This window comes from Cryptococcus depauperatus, chromosome 2, assembly GCF_001720195.1.
Source record: "Cryptococcus depauperatus CBS 7841 chromosome 2, complete sequence".
In the NCBI taxonomy this organism is placed as follows: Eukaryota; Fungi; Basidiomycota; class Tremellomycetes; order Tremellales; family Cryptococcaceae; genus Cryptococcus; species Cryptococcus depauperatus.
Genome location: NC_089469.1, coordinates 414,469 through 437,573, shown reverse-complemented (window position 1 = coordinate 437,573; position 23,105 = coordinate 414,469). Strand labels below are relative to the sequence as shown.

General features: G+C 44.0%; 9 protein-coding genes across 9 annotated transcripts; 5 read left to right on the top strand and 4 right to left on the bottom strand.

Moving 5' to 3' along the window:
* Positions 1–1,004: 1,004 nt before the first annotated feature.
* On the bottom strand, positions 1,005–2,080 carry L203_101405 (uncharacterized protein; the record flags this gene model as incomplete). The annotated part of the gene is made up of 4 exons (XM_066210847.1): positions 1,005–1,029; positions 1,085–1,191; positions 1,244–1,812; positions 1,861–2,080. The coding sequence occupies 4 exons, from the start codon at positions 2,078–2,080 to the stop codon at positions 1,005–1,007; spliced, it is 921 nt and encodes a 306-aa protein (XP_066066944.1).
* Positions 2,081–2,523: 443 nt separating this feature from the next.
* L203_101404 (uncharacterized protein) lies at positions 2,524–3,195 on the top strand (the record flags this gene model as incomplete). The annotated part of the gene is made up of 5 exons (XM_066210846.1): positions 2,524–2,532; positions 2,576–2,598; positions 2,677–2,899; positions 2,946–3,007; positions 3,078–3,195. 5 exons carry the CDS (start codon positions 2,524–2,526, stop codon positions 3,193–3,195), a joined length of 435 nt encoding a protein of 144 aa, XP_066066943.1.
* An 821-nt stretch (positions 3,196–4,016) lies between these two features.
* Positions 4,017–5,404, top strand: L203_101403 (uncharacterized protein; the record flags this gene model as incomplete). The annotated part of the gene is made up of 5 exons (XM_066210845.1): positions 4,017–4,206; positions 4,260–4,475; positions 4,527–4,711; positions 4,761–4,811; positions 4,859–5,404. 5 exons carry the CDS (start codon positions 4,017–4,019, stop codon positions 5,402–5,404), a joined length of 1,188 nt encoding a protein of 395 aa, XP_066066942.1.
* A 764-nt stretch (positions 5,405–6,168) lies between these two features.
* On the top strand, positions 6,169–7,245 carry L203_101402 (uncharacterized protein; the record flags this gene model as incomplete). Its single annotated transcript, XM_066210844.1, has 4 exons — positions 6,169–6,478; positions 6,529–6,778; positions 6,829–7,053; positions 7,113–7,245. 4 exons carry the CDS (start codon positions 6,169–6,171, stop codon positions 7,243–7,245), a joined length of 918 nt encoding a protein of 305 aa, XP_066066941.1.
* Positions 7,246–7,537: 292 nt separating this feature from the next.
* On the bottom strand, positions 7,538–9,495 carry L203_101401 (uncharacterized protein; the record flags this gene model as incomplete). The annotated part of the gene is made up of 12 exons (XM_066210843.1): positions 7,538–7,544; positions 7,593–7,709; positions 7,760–8,088; positions 8,139–8,288; positions 8,343–8,480; positions 8,535–8,580; positions 8,628–8,669; positions 8,750–8,837; positions 8,888–9,073; positions 9,122–9,237; positions 9,336–9,428; positions 9,476–9,495. 12 exons carry the CDS (start codon positions 9,493–9,495, stop codon positions 7,538–7,540), a joined length of 1,332 nt encoding a protein of 443 aa, XP_066066940.1.
* A 955-nt stretch (positions 9,496–10,450) lies between these two features.
* Positions 10,451–12,105, bottom strand: L203_101400 (uncharacterized protein; the record flags this gene model as incomplete). Its single annotated transcript, XM_066210842.1, has 2 exons — positions 10,451–11,035; positions 11,086–12,105. 2 exons carry the CDS (start codon positions 12,103–12,105, stop codon positions 10,451–10,453), a joined length of 1,605 nt encoding a protein of 534 aa, XP_066066939.1.
* A 1,123-nt stretch (positions 12,106–13,228) lies between these two features.
* Positions 13,229–15,127, top strand: L203_101399 (uncharacterized protein; the record flags this gene model as incomplete). The annotated part of the gene is made up of 6 exons (XM_066210841.1): positions 13,229–13,288; positions 13,341–13,435; positions 13,484–13,794; positions 13,844–13,914; positions 13,977–14,222; positions 14,270–15,127. The coding sequence occupies 6 exons, from the start codon at positions 13,229–13,231 to the stop codon at positions 15,125–15,127; spliced, it is 1,641 nt and encodes a 546-aa protein (XP_066066938.1).
* A 902-nt stretch (positions 15,128–16,029) lies between these two features.
* L203_101398 (uncharacterized protein) lies at positions 16,030–19,637 on the bottom strand (the record flags this gene model as incomplete). Its single annotated transcript, XM_066210840.1, has 11 exons — positions 16,030–16,171; positions 16,230–16,410; positions 16,465–16,891; positions 16,944–17,684; positions 17,735–17,874; positions 17,921–18,107; positions 18,156–18,752; positions 18,805–19,036; positions 19,086–19,279; positions 19,324–19,554; positions 19,608–19,637. The coding sequence occupies 11 exons, from the start codon at positions 19,635–19,637 to the stop codon at positions 16,030–16,032; spliced, it is 3,102 nt and encodes a 1,033-aa protein (XP_066066937.1).
* Positions 19,638–19,869: 232 nt separating this feature from the next.
* On the top strand, positions 19,870–22,955 carry L203_101397 (uncharacterized protein; the record flags this gene model as incomplete). Its single annotated transcript, XM_066210839.1, has 8 exons — positions 19,870–20,123; positions 20,176–20,208; positions 20,454–20,700; positions 20,750–21,046; positions 21,146–21,249; positions 21,298–21,430; positions 21,482–21,921; positions 21,968–22,955. 8 exons carry the CDS (start codon positions 19,870–19,872, stop codon positions 22,953–22,955), a joined length of 2,496 nt encoding a protein of 831 aa, XP_066066936.1.
* Positions 22,956–23,105: the final 150 nt, after the last annotated feature.

The following is a 23,105-nucleotide window of genomic DNA, read 5'->3' as shown; positions in this document are numbered from 1 at the left end:
AGGCTCAATCTGGCTCAGAGCCATGCTCTCATAGCCACCGATACAACGATAATGGCCCTTCTTCCCGGAACTTTTTGGAGATTGCGGTGATGCCATTGTTCCTCTCCCACAAATGATAACCTCGAGAGCTATTGACAGGAAGCGATCAAACTCTTCTGCAACTGTACGCATAATTTAAATGATATTGGGTGATATAAGGAGCGCAGAGATGTCTCCTTAAGCACCTGGGTCAATGAGTAAGCTTTTGGTCAGCTACTTCCGTGTAAGGTGGTGAAACCAATATTAGAAAAGTATAACATTTTGAACAAGACATTTGGAAAAGCAACGTAGTGTTTGAATACTTTTTAGCTTGGTTAGTATACAGGTCTTTGAATATTTTCATTGTGTCAGCTTTGACAATTAAAGATGAACCTCTTTATATACTTTTCACTGTCGAGATGACCATTGCATAACAATTTTTTGTTGGATTTCTCTTATAATCGTTTGACATGCAAATTGGCACAGTCTTTGTTGACCGACAGATACAAATTATGTCTTTGGAATTACAACCAGTGGTTTATATTCCAGAGGCATGGCTTGTCAATAGTGTGACTGAAAGCGTTTTACCATACAAATAACTGGTATTTGGACTCTTAGGTGCCAAGACAAATCACAGTGCCATTCACTCTCAATCTCTTAGACTTGCCTTTATGATCAATTGGTCGTAAAGCAAGACATATCAAGCTTCTAAAAGCTAGTTTTTCTAAAGCAAAATTATACGACCTACATTGACATCACCTTAGAGAAGATATCTCGAGTCCAAATACAGATTCTTTTTGAACAAACCTCGCTTGCTTATCTAGCATGAGGTACTTTTATAAAGAGTGGGTGGAGGGATTGTGAAAACTGTGATTTACAGACGATCCTGCTTGATTTATAACACAGTAGACATTAGTATGCGAATCTATGGACTAGTATATGTAGCAGAAACTAAAAAGTATGGCAGTAGAGTATGCTGATAAAGCTCATGGTGACATATACTGGCTCATACTGGGCAATTAAATCAATAGTCAATAGAATGAATATCAAGGAGACTAATACTTACTTTGGTTTTTTCGGCTCATCAGATTTGGACTTTCCATTCTCCTTTTCTAATCTCGCCTCAAGTTTTGCAAACTCATCTAGAGCAATGAGCTCTTCCTCGTCCAAAACCTAAGATAAACATCAATCACTCGGATTATTACAAAGATAGGATCAAGCCTACCTGCTGGACAGATTGTACTTCTGGGACGTAATGCATCAACATCCTCTCGATACCATTCTTCAGAGTCACGCTACTCGAGCTACATCCGCGACAGCTTCCCTTTAATTTGAGCTTGACGATACCCATCTCTTCATCAAACCCTCTATATTCAATATCCCCACCATCCTCCATAATAGCTGGCCGGACGCGAGTCTCCAACAATTCCTTGATCATTCCTACAATCTCCGAGTCGGTATCCAATATCCGAGTATCCTCGGCTTGAGACTCGCCAGATCCTTCATTGAACAACATCGCTCCTGAAGAAAAATGTTCCATCAAGATAGCAAACACTTCGGGCTTGAGGATTGACCATGTATAAGAATCATCTTTCGAACAAGTGACGAAATCAGGTCCAAAAAAGACACCAACGATGCCATCAATGTTGAGAAGACGAGTAGCGAGAGGTGATTGAAGAGCAGATCGAAGGTCAAGAAATTCATGTGCAGCACCGTTCGTGACTGGGACGCCGGGTATAAACTTCAATGAGGCCTCGTTAGGAGTCGTTTCAGTTTGTATAAACATTGTGCGGCCTTGATAGAATGTTAGCAAGGGAGTCAAATTGAAAATTAAAAACTTGCGTTGTTGGGAGGCAAAAGGTGTGCTGTTCACCATTTTACTTCTTGGTTGAATACCACGCAAAATTCCTGTACCCCCGAGTGCCGATAAGGAGGCAGTGAGCCGCTGGCGAGAATTGCTTGCAAATCCTCGAGCAATTGTGGAGCTGGCAATATTGGGAACAGCTATCCGAGAAGAGGATACAGCGATGGGCTTAAGGAGAGCTATTGTCGTCTTTGACATGGCAGTGTGGTCGTTGAGTTGCAATATAAATAAGAAAGTATGTAAAAATTGAATAAAACTTGAATGACAAAAGAGAACAATTAGAATCTTTGTCATTCGACAGTCCGCAAGTCGTTGTGGATAGTGGAGGTAAAGGACGGATATCACTATATCTCCGTCTTCACCTACCTCTTTTTCTATCTAGACATACACCTTGGTAAAACGGTTACCGACATTCATCCAGAGATAAAATTGAACAAGTATTTCTATTCTTGCAACTATCTTCAAAGACTCGATATTTATAAACAAGTTGAAAATGATGATGGTGACAGTGGCTTATCCTCATCTTCGGCTACCTCCCCTAGCATTGTCATATGATATTCAAAATCGATATTGATATTTCAAGTCTTTTACGGAATTCATCAATCTTTTATTTCATTTTATTATCAAACAGATATACAGTTATGATTGAGGTTATATAATGGAAGCACTAATGGCCGACATTAAGCAGTACAGAAGAAGCTTTTGAGAATAGCGCGGTCAGTATCATGATTTCTCGCTTTGGCATAGTCTTGTGATGGCATTACTTGGCTGACAAAAGTATAATGTATATCTAGAGATCCTCCATCCATCCTGGGTTCCACCAAACTGGCAGATTTTTCTCTGCGACCTACAACGGTTAAGCCGATCAAGACCACAATCATCCACCCTCAGCTGAGAGATTTGATCTTGCAATTATCCCGAGGAAAAGTGTTTTATCCTAGAGGGACAACCGTTGAGGGAATACGATGGATGCCACAAGAACGAGACGATAATCAACCTAGAGCAGTAGGCAAAAATGTGGGTTCATGGATGGTAGCGTTTATACTCCACTGACATGGAGTAGGATGAAGGTGACAGGAGAACCGCTTTCAAGCTTGATTTTGCTCCCAATTGCTTAGTTGCAAAGTGAGACCTACTCTGACATTTCTCGGAATGAGATGCATCAAGGCAGGTAAAGTACTAACATCTGTTTTAGTGAGACGATTTTTGCCTGCGGTGGACAACATGGCGAGCTTTTCGTTACCGATTTGCCTGAACCATATTTTTGCGCTTCCAGATCATATCGCCCCTCTCCCAATCCAATCCTTTTGTAGTCTTGACCATGCTTCCTAATTTTCGATCTATCAGCAATTCTATCATTATACCTCCTTCCTGGCCCAAAGAATGGTCTAGGAGTAGAGAACGAAGACTGGATTATCTTGGCCGAGGTAATCGCACATGGGAGAAAATTGATTGCGATGGACGCCATGTAGGAAAGGCAAAAAGCGGGTACTGAATCTCAAGGAGGATTAAGGGAGAAGTGTATTCGACAAATCATTGAGAGATGATGATGACGGTTACGATGACATCTCTGCTTATCCTTCTGGAGGTGAACAGGATGAAGGAGCGGATGAGGGTGACATAATGTTTGATTCTGGGAGAACAGCATCCTCAATTGTGGCAACTTATCCAAACACATTATCTGTTCGGTATGTTAGCTCTCATACCTTTTTACCATCATCCCTCGTCCGAAAAAAAGAAGAGCGCCCCGATATCCTTGCCCCAGGAGGTTGTAGATGTTGAATCCATAAGCGCTAGCTAACATGCAACCGTAAGCTTGAATTGCAAAGAAACATATTACAAAGCGACATTGTAGTTGAAGATCTGAATGAGAAATGAATTAAGGTGAAATAAATTTGACAAATGAAGCACTAGTCCAATGTATCCGGACACGTCATATTCATCTCTATTCGTTTCATCCCACTTTATTCATCCTTTTCTCATCCTTCTCTTTCCCTTTTTGCCTCGTCTCACGCCTCGAAAACCAACTACAGGGATATATTATAGGCGAAGACTCAAGGCAGTAGGATGTCCATACTGGGAGCGCAACAACTCCAACACCGACTACACCCAGCCTTATATCTGGAAAAACGACATGGATATCACCCAAAATGGAGAAAGCAGCAAGTATCGCCAAGCTATAGCATGTGAGGATATCGAGAGGGGTGTAAATGGAGATATTGAGATGGCCGACGGGTATGTTGAAAAAACGACAAAGGTCGAAACGATGGGAGAGGATTTAAAAGAGAGAGGAAAGGCAAGGTTGATCATGCCGCAATGGGATAGTGTGTCCTTCTGTGCTGATAGCGAACTTAACGCACTCACAATATTATAACAGTCCCTTCCATACCTCCAATACACCCTTCGCAAGACCTCTTGAGCATGATGCACCTTGATGCTCTCTACGATATCTACGTTCAACCCCTAACAGACGATACTCAACCTGGTACTGGCATAGGTACTGAAGGAGACGAGTCTGAGTCATTAAAGAAGAAGGCGATTGGAAGGCGAAAGCTGGAGAAGGGCTATGCCCACCTGATTGAAGACTGTATTGGTATGTATACTCTATCAGATACTTGCTTTGTGGACTGATAAATCGACGCAGATCCAACGCCTCTTGGACACAATAACAACAACTGCTCTTTGATGTCGTTATTGGGCGATTATATCAAAAACGAGCATCAACCGCCCATGCCGGCTCCTTTTCCGCCAGGACCCATGAACCCGCAATCAATCCAGAAAGAGTGGTATCAACGAGCAAGATTAGAAGTGGGCTTGATACAGGATGGCGTGTGTCTACTTGTGTTGCTACGAGGTGCCTTTACTAATGAGAGCTTAGTACATTGGAGGAGAGAAAGCAGGAGTCAGAGAAGCAGAAGAAAAGCGCCGAGTTTGTTCTTGATAATTGACCCAATACCGCCAACTGACATTCTACAGAGGAAACGCGTAGCCCGTATAAACTCAGCGGCCGATGCAGCCACCGTCGACGCCAATTTTCCCCCGTTCCCCATTCCAACTGCTAACAGTGGTTCTTCCGCGCCTGGTACTCCTGTGATACCTGTGGCACCTCCACAAAGAGGCTATCCCCGACCGCCTCAAAGAGGTACAGCCCCACCAAGTATCGGGCCTGGTATCCACTTCCCCAGCTCCAAAAGTCAACAAGTACAAGCACAGAATGCAAGACCGATGATGTCCAGCGCCAAACAACGTCCGTCGAGCATAGATGTAGTGACTGGTCAATACAGGCGATCAGCTAGCCGATCAGCTAGCCGCTCAGCAAGTCCTATGCCATCGGCAGGACCCCTACCTCCTAAACAAGGGCAAGGCCCGTCTGGGGCACAACGAAGCTTTCCACCCAACAAAAACAAGAGACCAGGTAGCGCTGATGTCCAAGCAAGCCAACTTAAGAGACCAAAAAGCGCGATAGGCTTTGGAAGACGACCAGAAAGTCCAATGTTGCAAGGACAACAGACCAGAAGATAGCAGACAAATGTTGTAGTTGCATAATCATGAGTATTTGGAACTGCATTAGTGGTGACGGAATGCAGTGGTAGGTCTTGCTACAAGCAGTGCTGTACTGTATCCCGCTAGCGTCACCCCATTGGCCGACTAAACCCAAAGACGTCGTCCTTGTTATCATTCTCGCCATCTTCATTACTATTGCTTTTAAGAAAGAATTGCTGGCGCGGCAAATCATCCTCATTGTCACAAAATGCAGTCGTATCTGGCCGCCGAGATGAGAGACAAATTATTTTTATGGACATCCTGGCGATAGTCACCATGTCGTTTCGCGTTAATCAAACCCTCCGCTCTCATTGTTGTCTCTCCGTCCAAATTGCCAACGATTTGAAGAGGTTCATCCGACAAAATGGATAGTGCTATTCAAACAGTTGCGATACGCAGTGTATCCACGCCGTGGACTATACCACTGAGCGAGTGAAATGGCGCATCAACTTGACAAAATATGCGACGAGATGGAAATGCAAAATCAAAATTCAAAAGATTCTTCAACAATCGAATTCCTTTCCACTGGATTTACCCTTCTAGTCGTTTTAGGAATTTGCAGAAATCCCGAATGAGACGTTTTGTGTTTATAATTATGCATAGAGTCGCTGGATTCTTTGTTGCTACCTATATCCCCCCCCACAAAAAAAATCCTATTATTTTTTTCTTTTTTAATTGAGTTTTCAATAGCCAATCCAATCATCATTCAAATTACAAAGAGCAAGATAAAGACGCTGAAAACAATGTCAGACTCAAAAGTCCCTCCATCCACGTCTCCAAGACACATTCTCTCCCGTCTGACCCAACTCACCTCTACACTCCCAGGTCTCGATGCCTCTTTGATGTTGGCTCAGTACTCATCTCCTCTGGTGGTCGCTATACTTTTCAAGCTCGCTTCCTTTAGGACGAGACATCCTCGGGTTCGAATCTCCTCAGGCGCTGGCAAGAGGACATTGATAGTGGATGGAGGTCTTGGATTTGCCAGGCTTGCAGAAGGCTGGGGACGAGCGGCAGCAAGTGTGGGTGACGCTAGAGTTGTCATGAGAGCTTTTGGCATGTAGATGACCCTATCTGTGTGTTTGGCCCTAATCGTTTATTCTTAGGATTGCTTCCTATGCTCCAATGGCTTCTTAGCTTGCATCCCAAACCAATGCTTGCCCTCAAATCATTACTGTTCTCTGGTAATATCGTGAAACTCTTTCGTAGCAAGAAGACGATTCCAACTTTGCAAGCTCTTGCTATCATTCTCTACTACCCTCTAGAACATATCTCATGGCTTGGAAGCAAAGGTGTCGTACATCTATCGCCTGCAAAATTGGCTATGGCATCTTTGTGGAGTGTTCGATTCTGGGCGTGAGTTCTCTTTCATGAATGACATCTTATGACTTGAATCTTCAAAACAGGCTCTATGTCATGCTGGAAATATACAAGCTCCGCAACACATATCGTGGTTTATGTGCTCGCACAAGAATCTTGAAGCAAACTAGACCTGTGACTACCGCACAAGCCGGAGGTTATGATCTACAGAGCGAGAAGGAAGCCACGAACGACAAGCAGACTTGGATCGCAGAAAAGCAAGAGTTGGAGAAGGATCGGCAAAAATTCAAACTGCAAGCTCTCACTAATAGGTAAGCCTAAAACGCTGTTGCTTGAATGTTATAGACGGACAAATGCTGACCCAGCATAGTGGCTATGCTCCATTAACAATTCATTGGTCGACTCCAGGTGGCCTTTGGTCCAATCCCCTCATTACTGGTTCTTTCGGTTCGGTAGCTGCAATTGGGTCGCTCTTGACTGAGTGGAGCAAATATGGTGCTTGAGAGTGTCAATCCTCCATTTGAGATTGACCGGCTGTGATCTCTTGGTGTTGTATTCTGTTTCAAACACGAGCCTTAAATGGGCTTACTATAAATCTCTTTCAAAATTCAAATGTTGCATTTGGCGGTTTTATTAATATATTGATGCTATGTATGTTGTGTCTTGGTCTAGATTCAAGATTGTGATGGTTTGGCTCAGCCTTTGCAAAATGCCGCATCTGTAGTACAGATATTCCCTCTATAATATGCTAAATTGATTTTCAACCCGGTTATCTCTCCCATAGCATTGGATGTATCATATGCTAATGATATATCATCAGCCTCATGAGACATGGGTAAAACAAACTGACCTCATCACGGCAATTAGCCGGAATTCCTTTCCTCCTTCTGGATCAGCTGTGTGATTCAACAATTCACATGTAAGAGTATGCTCTCCTGGTTCCAAGTCGTCTCGAATGATCGCCGCTCTAACACTCCCATCAGCTCTGTTCTGTCCAGTGTTTGAGGAACCACAAACCGCCCTAAATTAAAAGGCTCTCTCCAATATCCGTCCAATCTCACAGCCTTGGCTTTGTCATGGTCCACCCAACAAGACGCACTTCCCAAGTGATACTGGTATGATCTTAGATAGTGTATTTCAATACCACCAAGCCTAGAGGTGAGACTGAACGAGACACGGGACCCCGGCTGGTCGGCAATGAGATAATTCTTTCCTTTCCAATTCCATTTTCGCCAACCTTTGTTATCTATAGGTGCAAGAGGATGCTTTTTGCCATCCGCTGAGAAGCATTGAGGCTTAATCATGGGTAAGACTGTATCTGAATCGTATTTCATGTGAAGTTGCATCTGAAATTTAATTAGTAATGAGTGGTGTGCAAACAAGTTTCAAGACTTACACGAGGAATAGGCTCCACGGGGTAAAGTTCGTCGATAGTCATAGAATTGGGTTCTGATAAGCTAGCCTCATATCTGTCCATCTCGCAAAGTTGAGAGTCCATGTAAGCTGATCCTATTCGACCCAAGAGACTATGGCTGTATCTGGAAATCTGCATCCAACACATTTAGCTATTTAATCCAGTCACGAAATAGGGCAGACGTACATGACGGGTATCCACTGCGCCTTTAGAATTCACAAAAAAGAAGTCTCGAATCATACTCTCGTTTCTATAAATATCGTTGAGGACAGCGTTGCGGAGAGAGAGAATAGGCAAGTCGTAAAATTGAGCTATACCCTGGTGCTATAAGCCAATATTTAATCAGTGCCAGGTGTTCAACAATCTAAATACCCATACCAAATCTCCTCCATTGGTGACAGTATTGAACATGAGAGCAAAGACACTGAAAGCTTTAGCGAATTGTCTCGTGGTCTCACGACTTTGACTAACTGAAAGTTCACAACAGCAGGTTTGTTGGGCAAATCAAGTAAACTTCTCACCAACAGCTCGTACGAATTGATGTTGCGAAGAAGACTTGACGTTATCAGTGATGTCTCAATCCAACCACCCACACTTCATCATTAATAGCTTGTTCGACAAAAACAATATCCAAGTCATCTGGAACATGTTCGCGCCAACAAAGCGAGAAATAGTCGGTACCTTGACGATGCAAGGTCAACTTCTCTTTACCAAACATCCACAACACTCACCAAGACCACCAAGACCGCCATTGATATATCCGTGCTTGTCTTCCTCCTTTCCGCTTTCGCCAGTTTTTACTCCATTTGGGGCAGGATAAAGACTGACAAGATGGTCGAAGACGATACGGTGAAAGTTTGTAGGCGTATCTGGCCAATAAGGCTCCTTCTCTTGGTCCAAGCCAAATCCTTTGGTGACTGATAGAGAGTTAGACTTGGTGACCAGATCGTCAATGGATACCATACCTGATCCTCCGACAGCTCCAATGTTGATAGTCTGGCCTCTTCTAAGCTTTGCCAATGCCCTCCGCAGTCGACGGTTTGATCCAGAGTATGCCAAAGATCTCTCGAGTCTCTCTTTTCTACGCCCAATCATCAGCTTCTCTCATTACATTAGCAGCCTCATGAAATGTTTTATCCTTAGCCTAATCTTTCTGTCAGACAAACATCAGTAACTCACCCTAGTTCCCTGCAGAGCTCAGCATCCATCTCGCACATACTACAACCTCTCGGCTGGACGGTCATGTAGGATTGATTCTGTCTTGCAAGCACACTATACGGATAAGATTGCTGCAACTTTGTCAAAACATTGTCGCCCACGATCCCATGCACCTGCTCATGGCCTATAAAGTAGATGAGCAGGATGAAGTTGATTGTGATGGACAGGTTGAGGAAGAGCTTCATGTTTAGACGGTATAACCGCAACATGATGAAAGTATTTTGTTGACTTTGCTCATCTATTCATATCTATATATACTTGCAGATATAAATGATTTGCCACCCAATTTGGTGTCTGCTTTTAATTTCTCACGTCCTAGCGTAGATGTGTGAGAAATTTGTGCTAATGTGATTACAGTGATTAAAAGCACTTGGCGCGACTATAGTCATTAGGCGCGCTGGCGGAATCAATTTTTTTGTGGAATATCCATCACCAACATTTTGCAACCACTGGTGGAGATAGCCGATGTGAATGATTGGCATGAAATATGGAAATTGTCTTTTTCTTTTCTTAATTCATTCATAATCGTATCGTCGTAGAAGGAAAAGATGGATCTTTAGAAGAAGGCCTTCAAGGTTGCTTCGCTTTTTGTGACCATTGAAATATTCAAGCTCCCTTGACTAGTTGACCTTTTGCCAGAATTATGGTTGTTGACCCATCTTAGACGGTCTCAAGAATAGGAGTACCATAGCGAACAGAAAACACTAAGAGAAAACGATAGATACAAAGGATATTCGTTATGCTCAGCGAGAGGTACGGTTGAGTAAACAAGTACCGAAACAATATCCATAGGTGATGTATAAAGCCTTACATTCAGCTCATAGATCCCTGAGAATAAACCCCACATTATCTTTAATACTAGTTAGGTCGATCCTACCAAATTGTAGATCCTCCCGAGGTTTCTCTGGCCATGGTCTAGGTTTGCCCGATTCTGACAGCATAATGACTGCGCTTAGTCTGACAGTCACTACGGCCCTTTTTATCGGTGTTGGTTGCATCTCTCCTTACTGCCGGCCTCAAGAGTTATTCTCGTGTTTCCTGCCTTGATCCTAGCTTTGGGAAGATAAGAATCGACATTATTGACCCCACGAACCATTTGACATTTGCCATTCTCGAAGTACATTCCATCCCTTCTCTCCCAGATTGAAGCCTCTTCCCACTATATGCTCGTCAAGGGTTATACCTTCCACTGAGTAGATAGCAGCGAGAACTTGGATTGGAAAACGTTTGCCATTCAAAAAAGCATGATCTTCCCATCCACTCTTGTCGATCAGACATGAATCCTTGTCTCCAAGGTAACTTTCGAGCCTGACTCGAGAGCGACAATGGATAATTTCACCTTCTTCGCCTCTGTAAGACCTCACCATCAGTCCTTGGAAAGCTGGATCGCGGGCTTCTACCATTTCAGTCTCTTCGGTAGCAAATTCCCCCAGGAAAGAATCGTTTAACCCTTCTGTGTGCTGAAGATGGTCTGGGCAATGTATGATTGACAACATGGGAGCATTGGCAAGTTGACAAAGACCGTTTGATGCGAGGAGACGCATAAAAATGTGATGAGGTTCAACAAAATCCTCAATGAGATAGTTGGGAGGCAATACATAGATTGAGAGGTTGAAATGGTACCGTCTTAGGTTGGGTAAAGTTGGAATAAAAAGGTTTTCCTAACGTAACGTTAGCAATTAGTCATACGCAAAAAGAATCTGGTGCTTACAAGTTGTTCGCGTTCCATGACTGCAAGTATACTCCAAATAACCGACAAATCCTCCAAAGCCGCAAAACCGCCCAACTCACAAATCGAGTCAAAGCAGTTGGAGCCAATCTCCAGCTTCCTCAGTCGTTTGAGTTGTGAGAGTTCGACTAGCAGCGGATTTTCGTAGCCATACTTTTCTTCCGAGTTCCATCGCAACTCACTGTCCCTCAAAGCCACATGCTCCAAATTGGGTGCATTGCGCACAACCGCAACCAGCGATTTGACGACACATGTATTCATCCGTTGCATGATCAAGCTTTTGAGACTTGAGAGAGATGGGAGATTGTTGTATATTTCTTTGCATGTGCGATATTGGACATAAGGGATATCCATACTTACACATAGTGATTCAAGATTTGGAGCCGCTCGCAGAAGTGCTAGAATCAATGTTCCACAGTCTTCATTTTCAATGTGAATAGAAACATTCCGCAAGGATGTCAAAGGATTATGGAGACCTTTGATAATGCCGAGAAGAGACGTAAATCGCGGAAGCGGAGGAGGTCGAGGGGCCATGCGGTAAAAACCCATACGGGCGAAAGGAAAATCAATATGAAGAGTCTCCAGGACAGGCGCCAGTTCGTCCAAAAGTTCCATGAATGCAACAGGTATCCTGACCTCTGGCTGCACGTTAAGCTCTTTGATATAAGTTCTCCGTCTGGAGCAGCTCTTCAACATACTGAGTAAACGTTCAAACAATTCTTGGGAACTAAGAATCCAGGCTTCGGGGTCTGATAGAAGATCATGCCCAATTTTTTCTGGAGGCAAAAGACCGGAATTAAACAGAGAGGTTGTGTTGGCAAGGATATTCCAACGAGTGACAACAAGTTTTCTCCATAGTCGAGATTCGGCAGGGGCTTGCAACGCCCGAGAAACTTGGGCTAGATGAAGTGCGGACTTGATATCCAATAGAGATGCGATTTGGTACAAGATCTCGGGTGGAAGGCGAGTAAGCCCATAGTGGCGTTCGATTTCTAGCACCATGGTTGGATGGGCTTCTCCAGTATATTGATGACTGCGCCTAGTCTTGAGTTAAATCCGAGTACCATGTTGCGCAGACGTGGCAAGATACCTTATTGTACACCCAATAAAGGAGTAAAAGGCCATGGCAAGTTGGGCATCTTTTGTAAGTTTGGGACAAAGGATCGATCAAGTCCAATAGATTTTGTTCAAGTGATATTTCAGAGATTCCTTTGGGAATTTAGTAAAAGTTGACAGACTACAAGCAGGAAGCAAGTAGAAAACTACCGCTCTGATCAAGAGAGTGTTGAATTCAGCCGTCCAATACAGACAAGCCATGTTGCAGGTGCAAGCCGTTAGGCCACGTCTTGATCCAAAAAAGCAATCCAATGATGTGACTGCATGTAAGATGAGAAACGAGTTCGATAGCGAGAATGTAGGTTTCTGATAGGATTAAGTGTTGTGTCTATGGCCTAAACCTGGGATTTTTTGGCTGTATCTTTCCACGCCCATCTTCAAGAGTCGTAAAACCTTCCTTAAAAGTCGTGGCGATGACGGAATTACTATGGACTATCAGTGACTTTGCCTTTGTATTATTTTTCCTTCAGACAAGGCCATAGCTGCTGATATGTCGAGGTTATCAGGATATTTGTGAAAAGATAGTTTATATAGTGCTCTGTTTACTTTCATATCATTAAATGATAATTTAACATTTTCCTTTTGAAATTAATTCAATGAGTTCTCTGAAAGACGGAACCTTTTCTGGGTTCTTGTTGCGCCTAACTGATCTCACTGGAAGCCATCCAGCGTGCCTAACCATATCTGACACACCGAGATTGATTTCTTCTTTTGTTGACTTGTCAAGGCTATACACCATAAACCTGTACTCGATTTTTCTTCTTATTCTCTGTCTCAAACGCGAAGAAGACAAAGAAGATAGGGGCTGTGTGATCTAGCGATTCCCAGGAGGACTCAAAAAACATTCCCCAGCAGCAGCCACCAAGAGTGTAAATACTGATATTGAAGTTTCTTGTTGATGCCTTGAATATTGCTGTCTATGTTGGTAAGTGGATTCAACGATGCGCTGCATGTTAGTATCTAGGTGGCTGATGCACTGTTTCGGTAGACACTTGAGAATCTATAGATTATGAGCTCTTCCATTGACCCCAAGGAGCTTGGCACGTTGGTGGTCGTTATTGGCAAGGCTGTCAGTGTTTTATGTTGTCAGGCGTAACAAGCCTCGCTAACAATGCTGGTAGAGAAATCTCCCCAACAAATCTCGGTTTGGGAAACAAGACCCGTTCTGTACAATCGTAATTGGTGAAGATAAGCAAAAGACTAAGACTATAAAACGGTTCGTTGCAAGTATGATTTTGTGCCAATAAATGCTTATCGTTACCAGAGGAGGTCAGCATCCAGAGTGGGATGAAGAATTTCGATTCGCAATATTTGAAGACGTTGAGGATGTGATTCAGCGTTCTGAATCTCAGCCCGAATCTCTCAATACATCTCTCAATGGCAAGCCAATCATTTTATCAAATAACTCCGGTATTGTGACCAGTTCGGGACTGGCGAGCAAGAGCAGGAAACAGAGAAAGAAAGGCGGAAAAGCAATGAAGATTTCTTGTTATGCAGATGATGCAAAAGAACCAGAGCTCGTTGGAGAATGCGTCGTGAGTATTGAGGAAGTGCTTAAAAAAGGAGAAGTCGATGGTATGTTAATCCAATTAAGGATTCGTTTCGTACTGATGATCACCCATAGAATGGTACGAATTTTTGTACAAGGACAAGTATAGTGGTGAATTATACCTCGAGCTCACATTCTTCTCCAACGTGTGTTATTTTTATTTTTATTCCAATGATGTATGTGCTGAGTAAGAATCCATACACTCCAGGATCCACCACCGGTGAAGCGCAATGTTCCTAGGCCTTCAATACCCGTTCATGCTGGCAATCTTGCTCCAAGTCAAGGGAAGCCACCTGTTTTGAATGCTGGAAGCATATCTGGAGCAAATTTGTATATACCTCCATATGCCCAGCAGATAGGCCGAGTATCGTTTCCGGGGCCCAAAGTCACATCTTCAAACAGTTTTGAGGACTTGGGACTTCCTCCAAGGCAACATCTCAGTATGCCCCTACCAGTGAGTTTTTACAACGAATATATTCCAAGTTGCTCAAAAACCTTTAGCCGGCTCAATCTGTTCAGTCAAGTTATCAGCCGGAACACACCTCTTCTCTATCCCTGAGTTATCATCCTTCCATTGATGTTCTCACCAGACCGATGTCATCAATGACTTTGAACCCTGCCACCCATAATAGTCCGATGTCACAAACGCAGATTCCTTCGCAAGCCTCGTCTTCAGGTTTAAGTTTGGGTCACGCTTATTCAGATTATCGGCCATCTGTCGGAGAAGGATCCAGGGCGCCATGGGAATCCATGTTGCCTCAATTTCAGCCAACAATCTCTTCCACGCCACATCCTCGTCCGCTATCGACTAATGATGCAATTTCTTGGGAGCAGACTCTAAGATATGAGGCGGATCAGTTATGGACAAGTCATACGCCGATACCTCGACCGACGTCGGGACAAGTTTCTGCTGTACCAGAACAATTATCATCTATGGGTTATATAGCTGCTCAGAACCAAGACCAGCGAGGAGCTTTACCTATCCCTCCCTCCCTTCGCCCTGCCGCCCCCCCTCAATCTTACTCTCAACTACCACCGGCACCCCCTGCAAATTATTACCCTCACCAGCCTCCCACACCAGCCCCGCCGCCTCTCTCCCACTCCGCACCGCCAACCAACCCAGCTGTTCCCTTGACATTCGGCCAATATCAATTATCATCGTCGCCTTTTAATGGTTTGACTCAACCGCCCGCTGATTTGAGAAGAGCACCTAGCCCAGGCCCAGGCTATTATTACACACAGCCGCCGGCTCAGGCGCAGGTTCAGACTCAGCAGTATCAACAGCCTGCTTATACATATCAGAGTCCCGCTCGTGGTAGATATGGACAAGAACAACCCTATAGCGCTCCCATGTCATGACCCCATCTGCCATGACACTTTTGTCTTTTTCTATTGCTTTATTGTTCCGTTCCATATTTGTTTATTTCTTTAACTATTACTTAGTCCATAGATATATAGAAAATGCTCATAGGATGTGGGATCCCCTTTGAGGATCTATTATCATATGTTATACCTATAGGTCTCACTACTTTCAGCACATCTATTGATATCAAGATATCCAAGATCCCAACCACTGTCGACTTTCATATGGGTCTTCCACCACCTTACAGCTAAAGTCTGTAGGTAACTACCACCGTCCTCCTGTCCCGGGTTCCAAAGCTTTCGGCGACAGGATCGTAACAGCAATCCCCCTCTTTGCCATCTGCTCCGCCAATACTCGGTTATCATACGCCTCCAGTTTTACCAGGGTCTCTTAGGCCACCAGGGGGATGGCAGTCGACAACACATACCAGAGAGGATGGTCAAAGTTGTTAAATGGTCGAGGAAGCAAGATCATTAAGGCGTGAGCCACGCGCTGGGCGGGTTCTATGTGTTAGTTGTTTAAATGCACATGGAAGGAGAAAATAGATGAGGTTGTAGCACTAGAAATCACATCTTTGGTTGCAAGTTTATTGATTATTCTTGATTACCCTTTCTCATTTCAAAGATTTGAGATTATATATCATGTTGAAAGGAAATGGTACACAACATCTTTGAAGATATGTAAGACATTTTGTCACATAAATGTTAGGTTGGGTTGGTGTATAACTGCATTAGAGATAAATCCTCGACTTGAGGAATAATGACATAAAGTTCTTGATAATATGTGTAGAAGGGTCTCTATTCGACAAGAATTACAACGTTGGTTAGATAATCACCAATCAAGTATATCTTTACTTATACGGGGGCCATTTTGGAGGTTTTACAATTGATATTAACTCTCACAGCGACGCAGCTGTATCCGCGTCAAGAGGTGTGGACGTTAATCCTAATATCTCCGCAGAAACATGTTCGTTGGTACTTCGCACAGTTATCCGACAAAGTTTTGCGGCCTGATTGGGCTCCACTCGACCAAGGATACCCCTTCAAATAGTGTTAGGATTCGTTTCTTACTACCCCAAAGGAAGATCATGAGACGTACACTTTACCACCAGCCGACATGTGCAAAACGCCAGCAAAGACAATGTTTTCAGGCTTGGAGTCTATATCAGATAGAACCGAAAGCCTGTTGCCAGCGATGATCTTTCTGTTTCTCGCAATATCCACTTCACCGGCAGAAGATAGCTTGATGCCAAAGATTCTTTGAGATTCCCTAGGAGGCCCTAGACCGTAGAATCAGCAACATTTATATAGACATTTATATAGACGAAACGCACCGCCAATGATTTTCCATCTCTCAAAGAAAGGGCCAGATCCCAATTCCACACCTTCCACAAACTTGCTAAGGAATATTGGCAACCGCAATACTAAAATCTTCCTGTCATCTCCGATCAAGTAGCTCAACCTCAACAATGGCGTCCCCCCTTTTAAAAAAACATCTCGACATTCAACATGAATCATCTCCTGAATCTGCGCTTTGGGTTGAATTTCGCTCACAGGGGCGTCATGGAAGCGGATGTCAATTGATGACGAAGAAGGATTATCAATGAGAGCAGCGAAAGAAGAGAGAAGCTTATCGGCCTTGTTTCCAAAAAAGAGAGCTAAACGTCCGAGATGGCTGTGATATTCGGCTTTGACACCAATTTGTATATCAGAGTCTTCATACAAGACACCTTCGTTGGAGTAACTTAAACGCTCAAACCACTATAGCTTACTGTTAGCACGGCACAATAGACTTACATAACGAAGAACCTACTTTGCCCACGCCATCTGCAACAGTCAAGGGCGCTAGGAGAGCCGGATTCACTCCGCCTAGTGTAGCGGTATGCACTAGGTCTTTTGATTCTCCATTCACTCTTGAATTGACTTGAGAGGGCAGAGTCTCCGTTGCAGGAAGGACGCCTGTTGGTTGAATTTGTATCCCGGCAAGGTCAGCATCATATCCAGAGGGCGCAGGCGGTAGCAATGGTTGATCTTGGATAGTGCTTTCTCCACCGAGGTCTAATTTAATAAGAGAGGGCATAATATCATCTGCTGCACCATATGAGGAGGCTTCTATAGCTGTTTCCGCGCCAAAACTTGTAGAACGCGGCGGCACATGGATTTCTGAGATTATTGTAGCTTCAGCAGGTGCAGAGGCCACAGGAGCGGAAGAGCCAGCCGACAAGATACCCCCAGAATCAGTTGTACCTTTACGAAATGCTTTAAATCTCTCGGCTTCTCGCATAGTGTTTTCTTGTCTTCCACCAATAATCCAAGTCCTCTTATCTTGTGCCTTATCGCCCTTGCTGTGCAACCTTGACAACAAAGCTGATTCGCGCTCTGGAAAAATGGGCATCTCATCACAAATTGTAGCGAGAAGCTCATCATCTTCAGATCGACGAGCCAGGGCAAGATATTCGCATGCACGCTGTTGAAGCTCAGCGTCGAGGACGTGAGTATAGCGTTCAAACACATTCGTAAGATTTTCTTTGATCTCGGGAAATAGATTGACCCACTTGAGTTATATCAGTTCGGAATGACCATATGCGTTTAGAAGAGAATTACCTTGATATAAGTTGTAAGAAGTAAAGCTCTTGTAGGAGCTGTGCACAAATTGACCTTGGAATGTAGAGCATGGAATTGCTCTATTGGGCTACATTCAGGTTCATTGGCAATCAGATGCCCAAATTCTCCCAATATATACCCTTAGATCGATCAGCACTGTGTTCAACAGATCATTAGTAGTCTCACCTCCCACTCGAATCATGTTTTCATGGCAGGCTGTGACTTGTAAATGCTTGTACACAGCTCTAACAGCATAATCTTGTACGCCCTCATTGTTCATGACAAGTTGGACAACGCGATACCATACTTCCGCTCCCACGTGGTCGCCAGCAGCTGCTATGAGTTGAAGAATTGTATCAACGTACCAGTCATACTGCAACCAAGATAAGAAAGGTGAAACGAGAAGACGAGACAAACATACCTCAGTCGCAAAGCGTTCAGTGAGAATGGCAATCTTCAAAACCATATCCTCCCTCAAATTATAATCGGCAATTTGCAGGTATTTTACCAATTGTCCCACAATAATTTTAGCATTCGTCGTATCACACATAGAGTACAATAAGTCCAAGGCACGTCTTCTGACAGAGATATCTCTGTCTTTCAGACTTTGTATAATCACGCTTTGGTGTTTCTTAACAGCTTCCAAAGAATTTGAGGTAGCTGCAAGATGTGCCATGGCATCCAGCCCCAGATATCGCACATTCGTTTCTTTTGCAAGTATGAACTTGCCAAGCAAAAGTGACGCATTGTATGCCACATTTGATGAAGGGTCAATATGGATGGCCAGATTAATACTCTCAAACAGTACTGCATTTTGCGCATTATTATGTTGAACATTTTTGGGCGTTTCTTGCGACGAATCAATGATAGCTTGAATAATTCCGTTGAGCATCTCAATGACCTGAGGGTTGTCTGGCGGGGGGTAATATTGTAAGAGACGAAAAAGCTTGATTTGGAGCCATGGGTTTGGAATTTTGTAGTAAATGTACTCTGGTGGATAAACTGGATCGAAGACAATCTTGGCCCAACAACATGAATATATGCCCTTCATAATCGATGGATACACTCACTTTATCGAGGATATCGATAGCCTTCTGATAGCATCCACTGAAGGCTTCCATTTCTGCTTGAGCCATGGCCGTGACTAGTGCCGTTATAGTCAAAACCACACCAGAATCACGATCAGCCATCATGGAGACTATGCGATCTGCCCATTCCTTGATAGGCATTACCGTAGGATGCTTTCGGTATAGACGCAAAAGAGTCAGCGCAGCCTTTTTTTTAACAAAAGAGGTTGACGTCCTGTCCCCAATCAATTAATCACCTTCGTGATATTGTGGGAGTGACCTACGCGCTAATCATGGAGCGATAAACACTGTCTGATAATGTTTCTGCCATCTCTTTGCCTCCTAAAGTCGCAACAGCATGTAGAGCTAAGCAATTGTTGACTTCGTTAAGATCATCAAGATCTTTTCTCAGAGAGTTAATTACTAATCTCGCAAGATCAGAGCCTTCGTGCATCAAAAGTGTCAGAGCAAGATAACCCTACCACGCGATTAGCATGGCCGCAAACGTGTTGAGACACAAACAATCTGCTTTTCGCTATACTTTTGTGAGCTGATCAAGTTGATAGCTTCCATATGGCCCACGTCCACCTTGTACCCCAAGATGTAAGTGAAAACGACCTTTGCGAGGTACTTTTTCTTCTGATACCCATCAAGGTTACCTTCTTTGAACTTTTGACGGATATGCGCCATCTCTCGGTTGATGCGCTTCTCTTCCAGCTCTCGTACACGGCATGCTCTCAAGTCTGAGATGTACTGTGGTGGATGAATGGTTAGCCAATTTCAGCAAAATGGCTGAGTATGCACACTTGAGTCAAACCCCTCATTGAGGTAGCCATAGTGATGGGACTTCTTCAGTGTTTTCCTTGAGAGCTTGAGTATAACTGTATGCTATGGCTTTATTATATTTTTGGATAAAAACAAATGCTAATTATATGTCGAAATCATAATAATCATTAAGAGTAGCCGACGGAACCAAATTACACGTCACATTCTTTTTAACCTCTTTCAACATTTTCGTTTTCCAACTATCTTGTCTTTCAACAACAATCATCAATCAGTAAGGTTAAGATGGCGAAAAGAAGATATAACCCTGAAAAAAACAAGAGAACAGATCAAGTAGCACCACAACTCACTCCGCCCGACCCAGCGCATGCAATTGCCCATGTTCCAGTCCATACCTCAGATGAGAAGCATCAATTGGAACAACAGCAGAGGGACGACGAGACTACAACACCTACAGAGGTTGAAGACGATGTCTGCTTTATTTGCGCCGAGCCTATCACTTTTTGGAGTGTCGGTGCATGTGGACATGAAACCTGTCAGTGGGTATTGACATAGACCAGGGTGAGATGTACGTTGCTAATATCCATTCAGCATTTGTGCTATACGTTTGAGAACCTTTTACAAGTAAGCATTGTATTCTTGGTGTCTTTGAGCTTGAGGTGGCTGGTGGAATGGTTTGCGAGTGAAGTCTTTCATCTTCGATCTTCGGATCCGAGGTCATTGAAATGGTCAAATTATTCATCTTGAAGGTTTCATCTGCCCAAAGACTTTTGCAGCATAGGATCATGCCTACATTGATTGCTATAGGGGTTAGGTCTCTTGGAAGATACGGCGATAGTGGTATTGTATCAAATATTGATATTCGCTAGGAAAACCGATTGCACGTTTTGTAAAACTCCTAACCCTTCTGTGTTTTTCTCTCGCTCACCAGATACTACATTTCCAACTGAGCATCACGTCAAGCCTTCCCATCCCGACCTCATAGCTAGAGCTCAAGCAGCGACCAAAAAGGACGAAAGATGGGATAAAAGTCTAATATTACCGGGTACTTTGGATCTTACCGCTTTTCCTTATACAGATGAGAAACTAGGCGTGGTTTTTGAGGATGAAGATGTGGTACGTAGTCCTTGAGCTAATAAGGCTGTTTTTGATGGATAAGGAATAGATGGAAGCTAGTCTTACCTTATTGCGCTTCAACTGTCCTTATCCGGACTGCACTTTTCAAGCAATCAACTGGGGATCTCTTGAGCGGCATACTTTGTCAACACACGGGCTGGTCATCTGCACACTATGTCGATCTCAACTTTCACGCTTTGCTCATGAACAAATGCTGTACCCCCCGCATTTGCTATCTCTTCATGATCCATCAAAGGTAAAGAGAGGCCAGAAGCCACCAAAACCAAGAGGAGAAAGAGAGATTGAGATGATTAAGAGCTGGGAGGCGCCACATCCCATGTGCGAAGTGAGTTATTCAAAGCAGAGTGTTGAAAAAATGCGAGTTGAGGGGTAGGAGCGGATGAAGAGTGAGAGCGATGTCACGAAAAAACTGATAGAATAACAGTTTTGTCATCGCGCATTTTTTGGTCCAGACGAGCTGTTTAAGCACATGCGTTCTGATCATGAAGAATGTCATGTCTGTCGAGAACAGGGAAATCGCCATGTCTAGTAAGTCGATGTCTGTCATCGTGTGAATTGTTAACTCAGTTCGGCCAGCTTTGAGAATTACGACAAATTAGCGCAACATTGGCAGGATGACCATTTCCCTTGTACCCAGCCACAATGTATAGAAGATCGGTTTGTTGTCTTTGGGAGTGAACTAGATCTTAGAGCTCATATGGTCGATACCGCAAGTCTGATTTGTTGCACATCCTTAGCCCGCTTGCTGACCCTATTCCAGCATTCAAACCAAATGTCTACCAGGGATCGTGCACAAGCGCGCCATCTCCCCATTGATTTTATTCCAACTTCCCAAATTTCGGTCTCTCAAGGTGTCTCAAGTGGTCGCGGATTCTCCCTAGGCCATCCCAATGCACAAAGCATAGGTAATTCATCACGCATGCGAGGTGCCGACAGTCCACAAGTTCAAGCACTTGATGATACGCCTGCAATGACTGCCGAGCAGAAAGCCCAAATCAGAAGACAGAGAGAAGTTGACGTTGCAGAATCTGGCGTCGTTTCCAATGGACTTGGACAGGGTGTCAGTAGGAGACGGGGATTTGCTACAGGATTAACTGTATCTGAGCTCCAAAACCAAAGACATGATAGCACGGAGTTGGAAGAAGTTAATCGTAGCGGTCTGCAGATTCCTAGAAAAAACGTAGATGAGATTGCTGCTACGTAAGTTCAGTCATAAACATCAGAATGTTCACTAATATGCGGGTAGCCGTCATGCTGAATTGCTTTCACGAGTCAGTATACTAACAGGCGATAACCAAAATAAGCTCTCTTCTTTTCGTTCTGCTGTTCGTTCCTTCAAAATACATGAATCCAGTGCTCGCGACATGGTGGACTCAATCTTCAATGTCTTTGATCGTGATTTAGACGTGACTGTTGGTATCGTTAGGGAAATTAGCAAGCTATTTAATGATGAAGGAAATCAAGAACAGGAAAAGGAAATCTTAGAAGCTGTGAACGCTTTACGTGCTGAAGAAGCTGATCAATTCCCCTCTCTTGGTTCAGCGCCTGTTGGCCTTGGTACCAACTACTCTGGCGTCGCTTCTGGTACCGTACTCAATGCCAAGCGATCAACTCGCACCGGCGGTGGAAGCCGGAATGTCTGGGACCGTGTCGAGGCTGCCGCTGCTTCCCAGCCTATTAACCGCCCTAGACCAACAACGGGCGTTGGAGGCCGATGGGTACCCGGTGCTGGGGCAAACAAACCTCAGATAAGTTCTTCAGAAGCCTTTCCTTCACTAGGCTTTTCATCCGCTGGACCTTCTGGCATATCTGGAGTTAGCACCTCTAAAGGCCACTCCACGCCTTGGGCAGCGGGTGGGGCTGGTTCATCATCGCGCTCGCCATCAGTGTTGACCGGCCCTCAGATACGTTCAGTTCACAACCCTTTGGCTTCTTCCTCTAAAAAGGCCAAACCTCTAAGCAATACCGCTTTTCCAGCATTGCCTAGCTCAGGGAGCAAGAGAATCACAGGCGAAGAGAAGAAAGCCTTGTTTAGTAAACCCAGTACAAGAGAGATCAGCGCGCCACCGTCTGTTAGTCCAAGAGAGATGACAAATAGTGATGATCCAACAGTTCAGATGGCGAACCTGGCAGTGGAAGAACAGGCGAGCGGAAATGTCAGCTCGCAACAGGGAGGCGGCAAGAAGAAGGGAAAACAGAAACAACTCTTGTTTAGTGTGAGCGCTAGACCTTAATCAATTCATTAGTAACAATCAGCATGAATTGATTATTTTGATTTGCAACTCAATGACATTTACATGACCATCACCTTCAGCTACTAGTGTTTAGCATCAATATGCGTTGGAAGAGGTATCGTATTTGGTGTCACATACTGAACGTTTTGA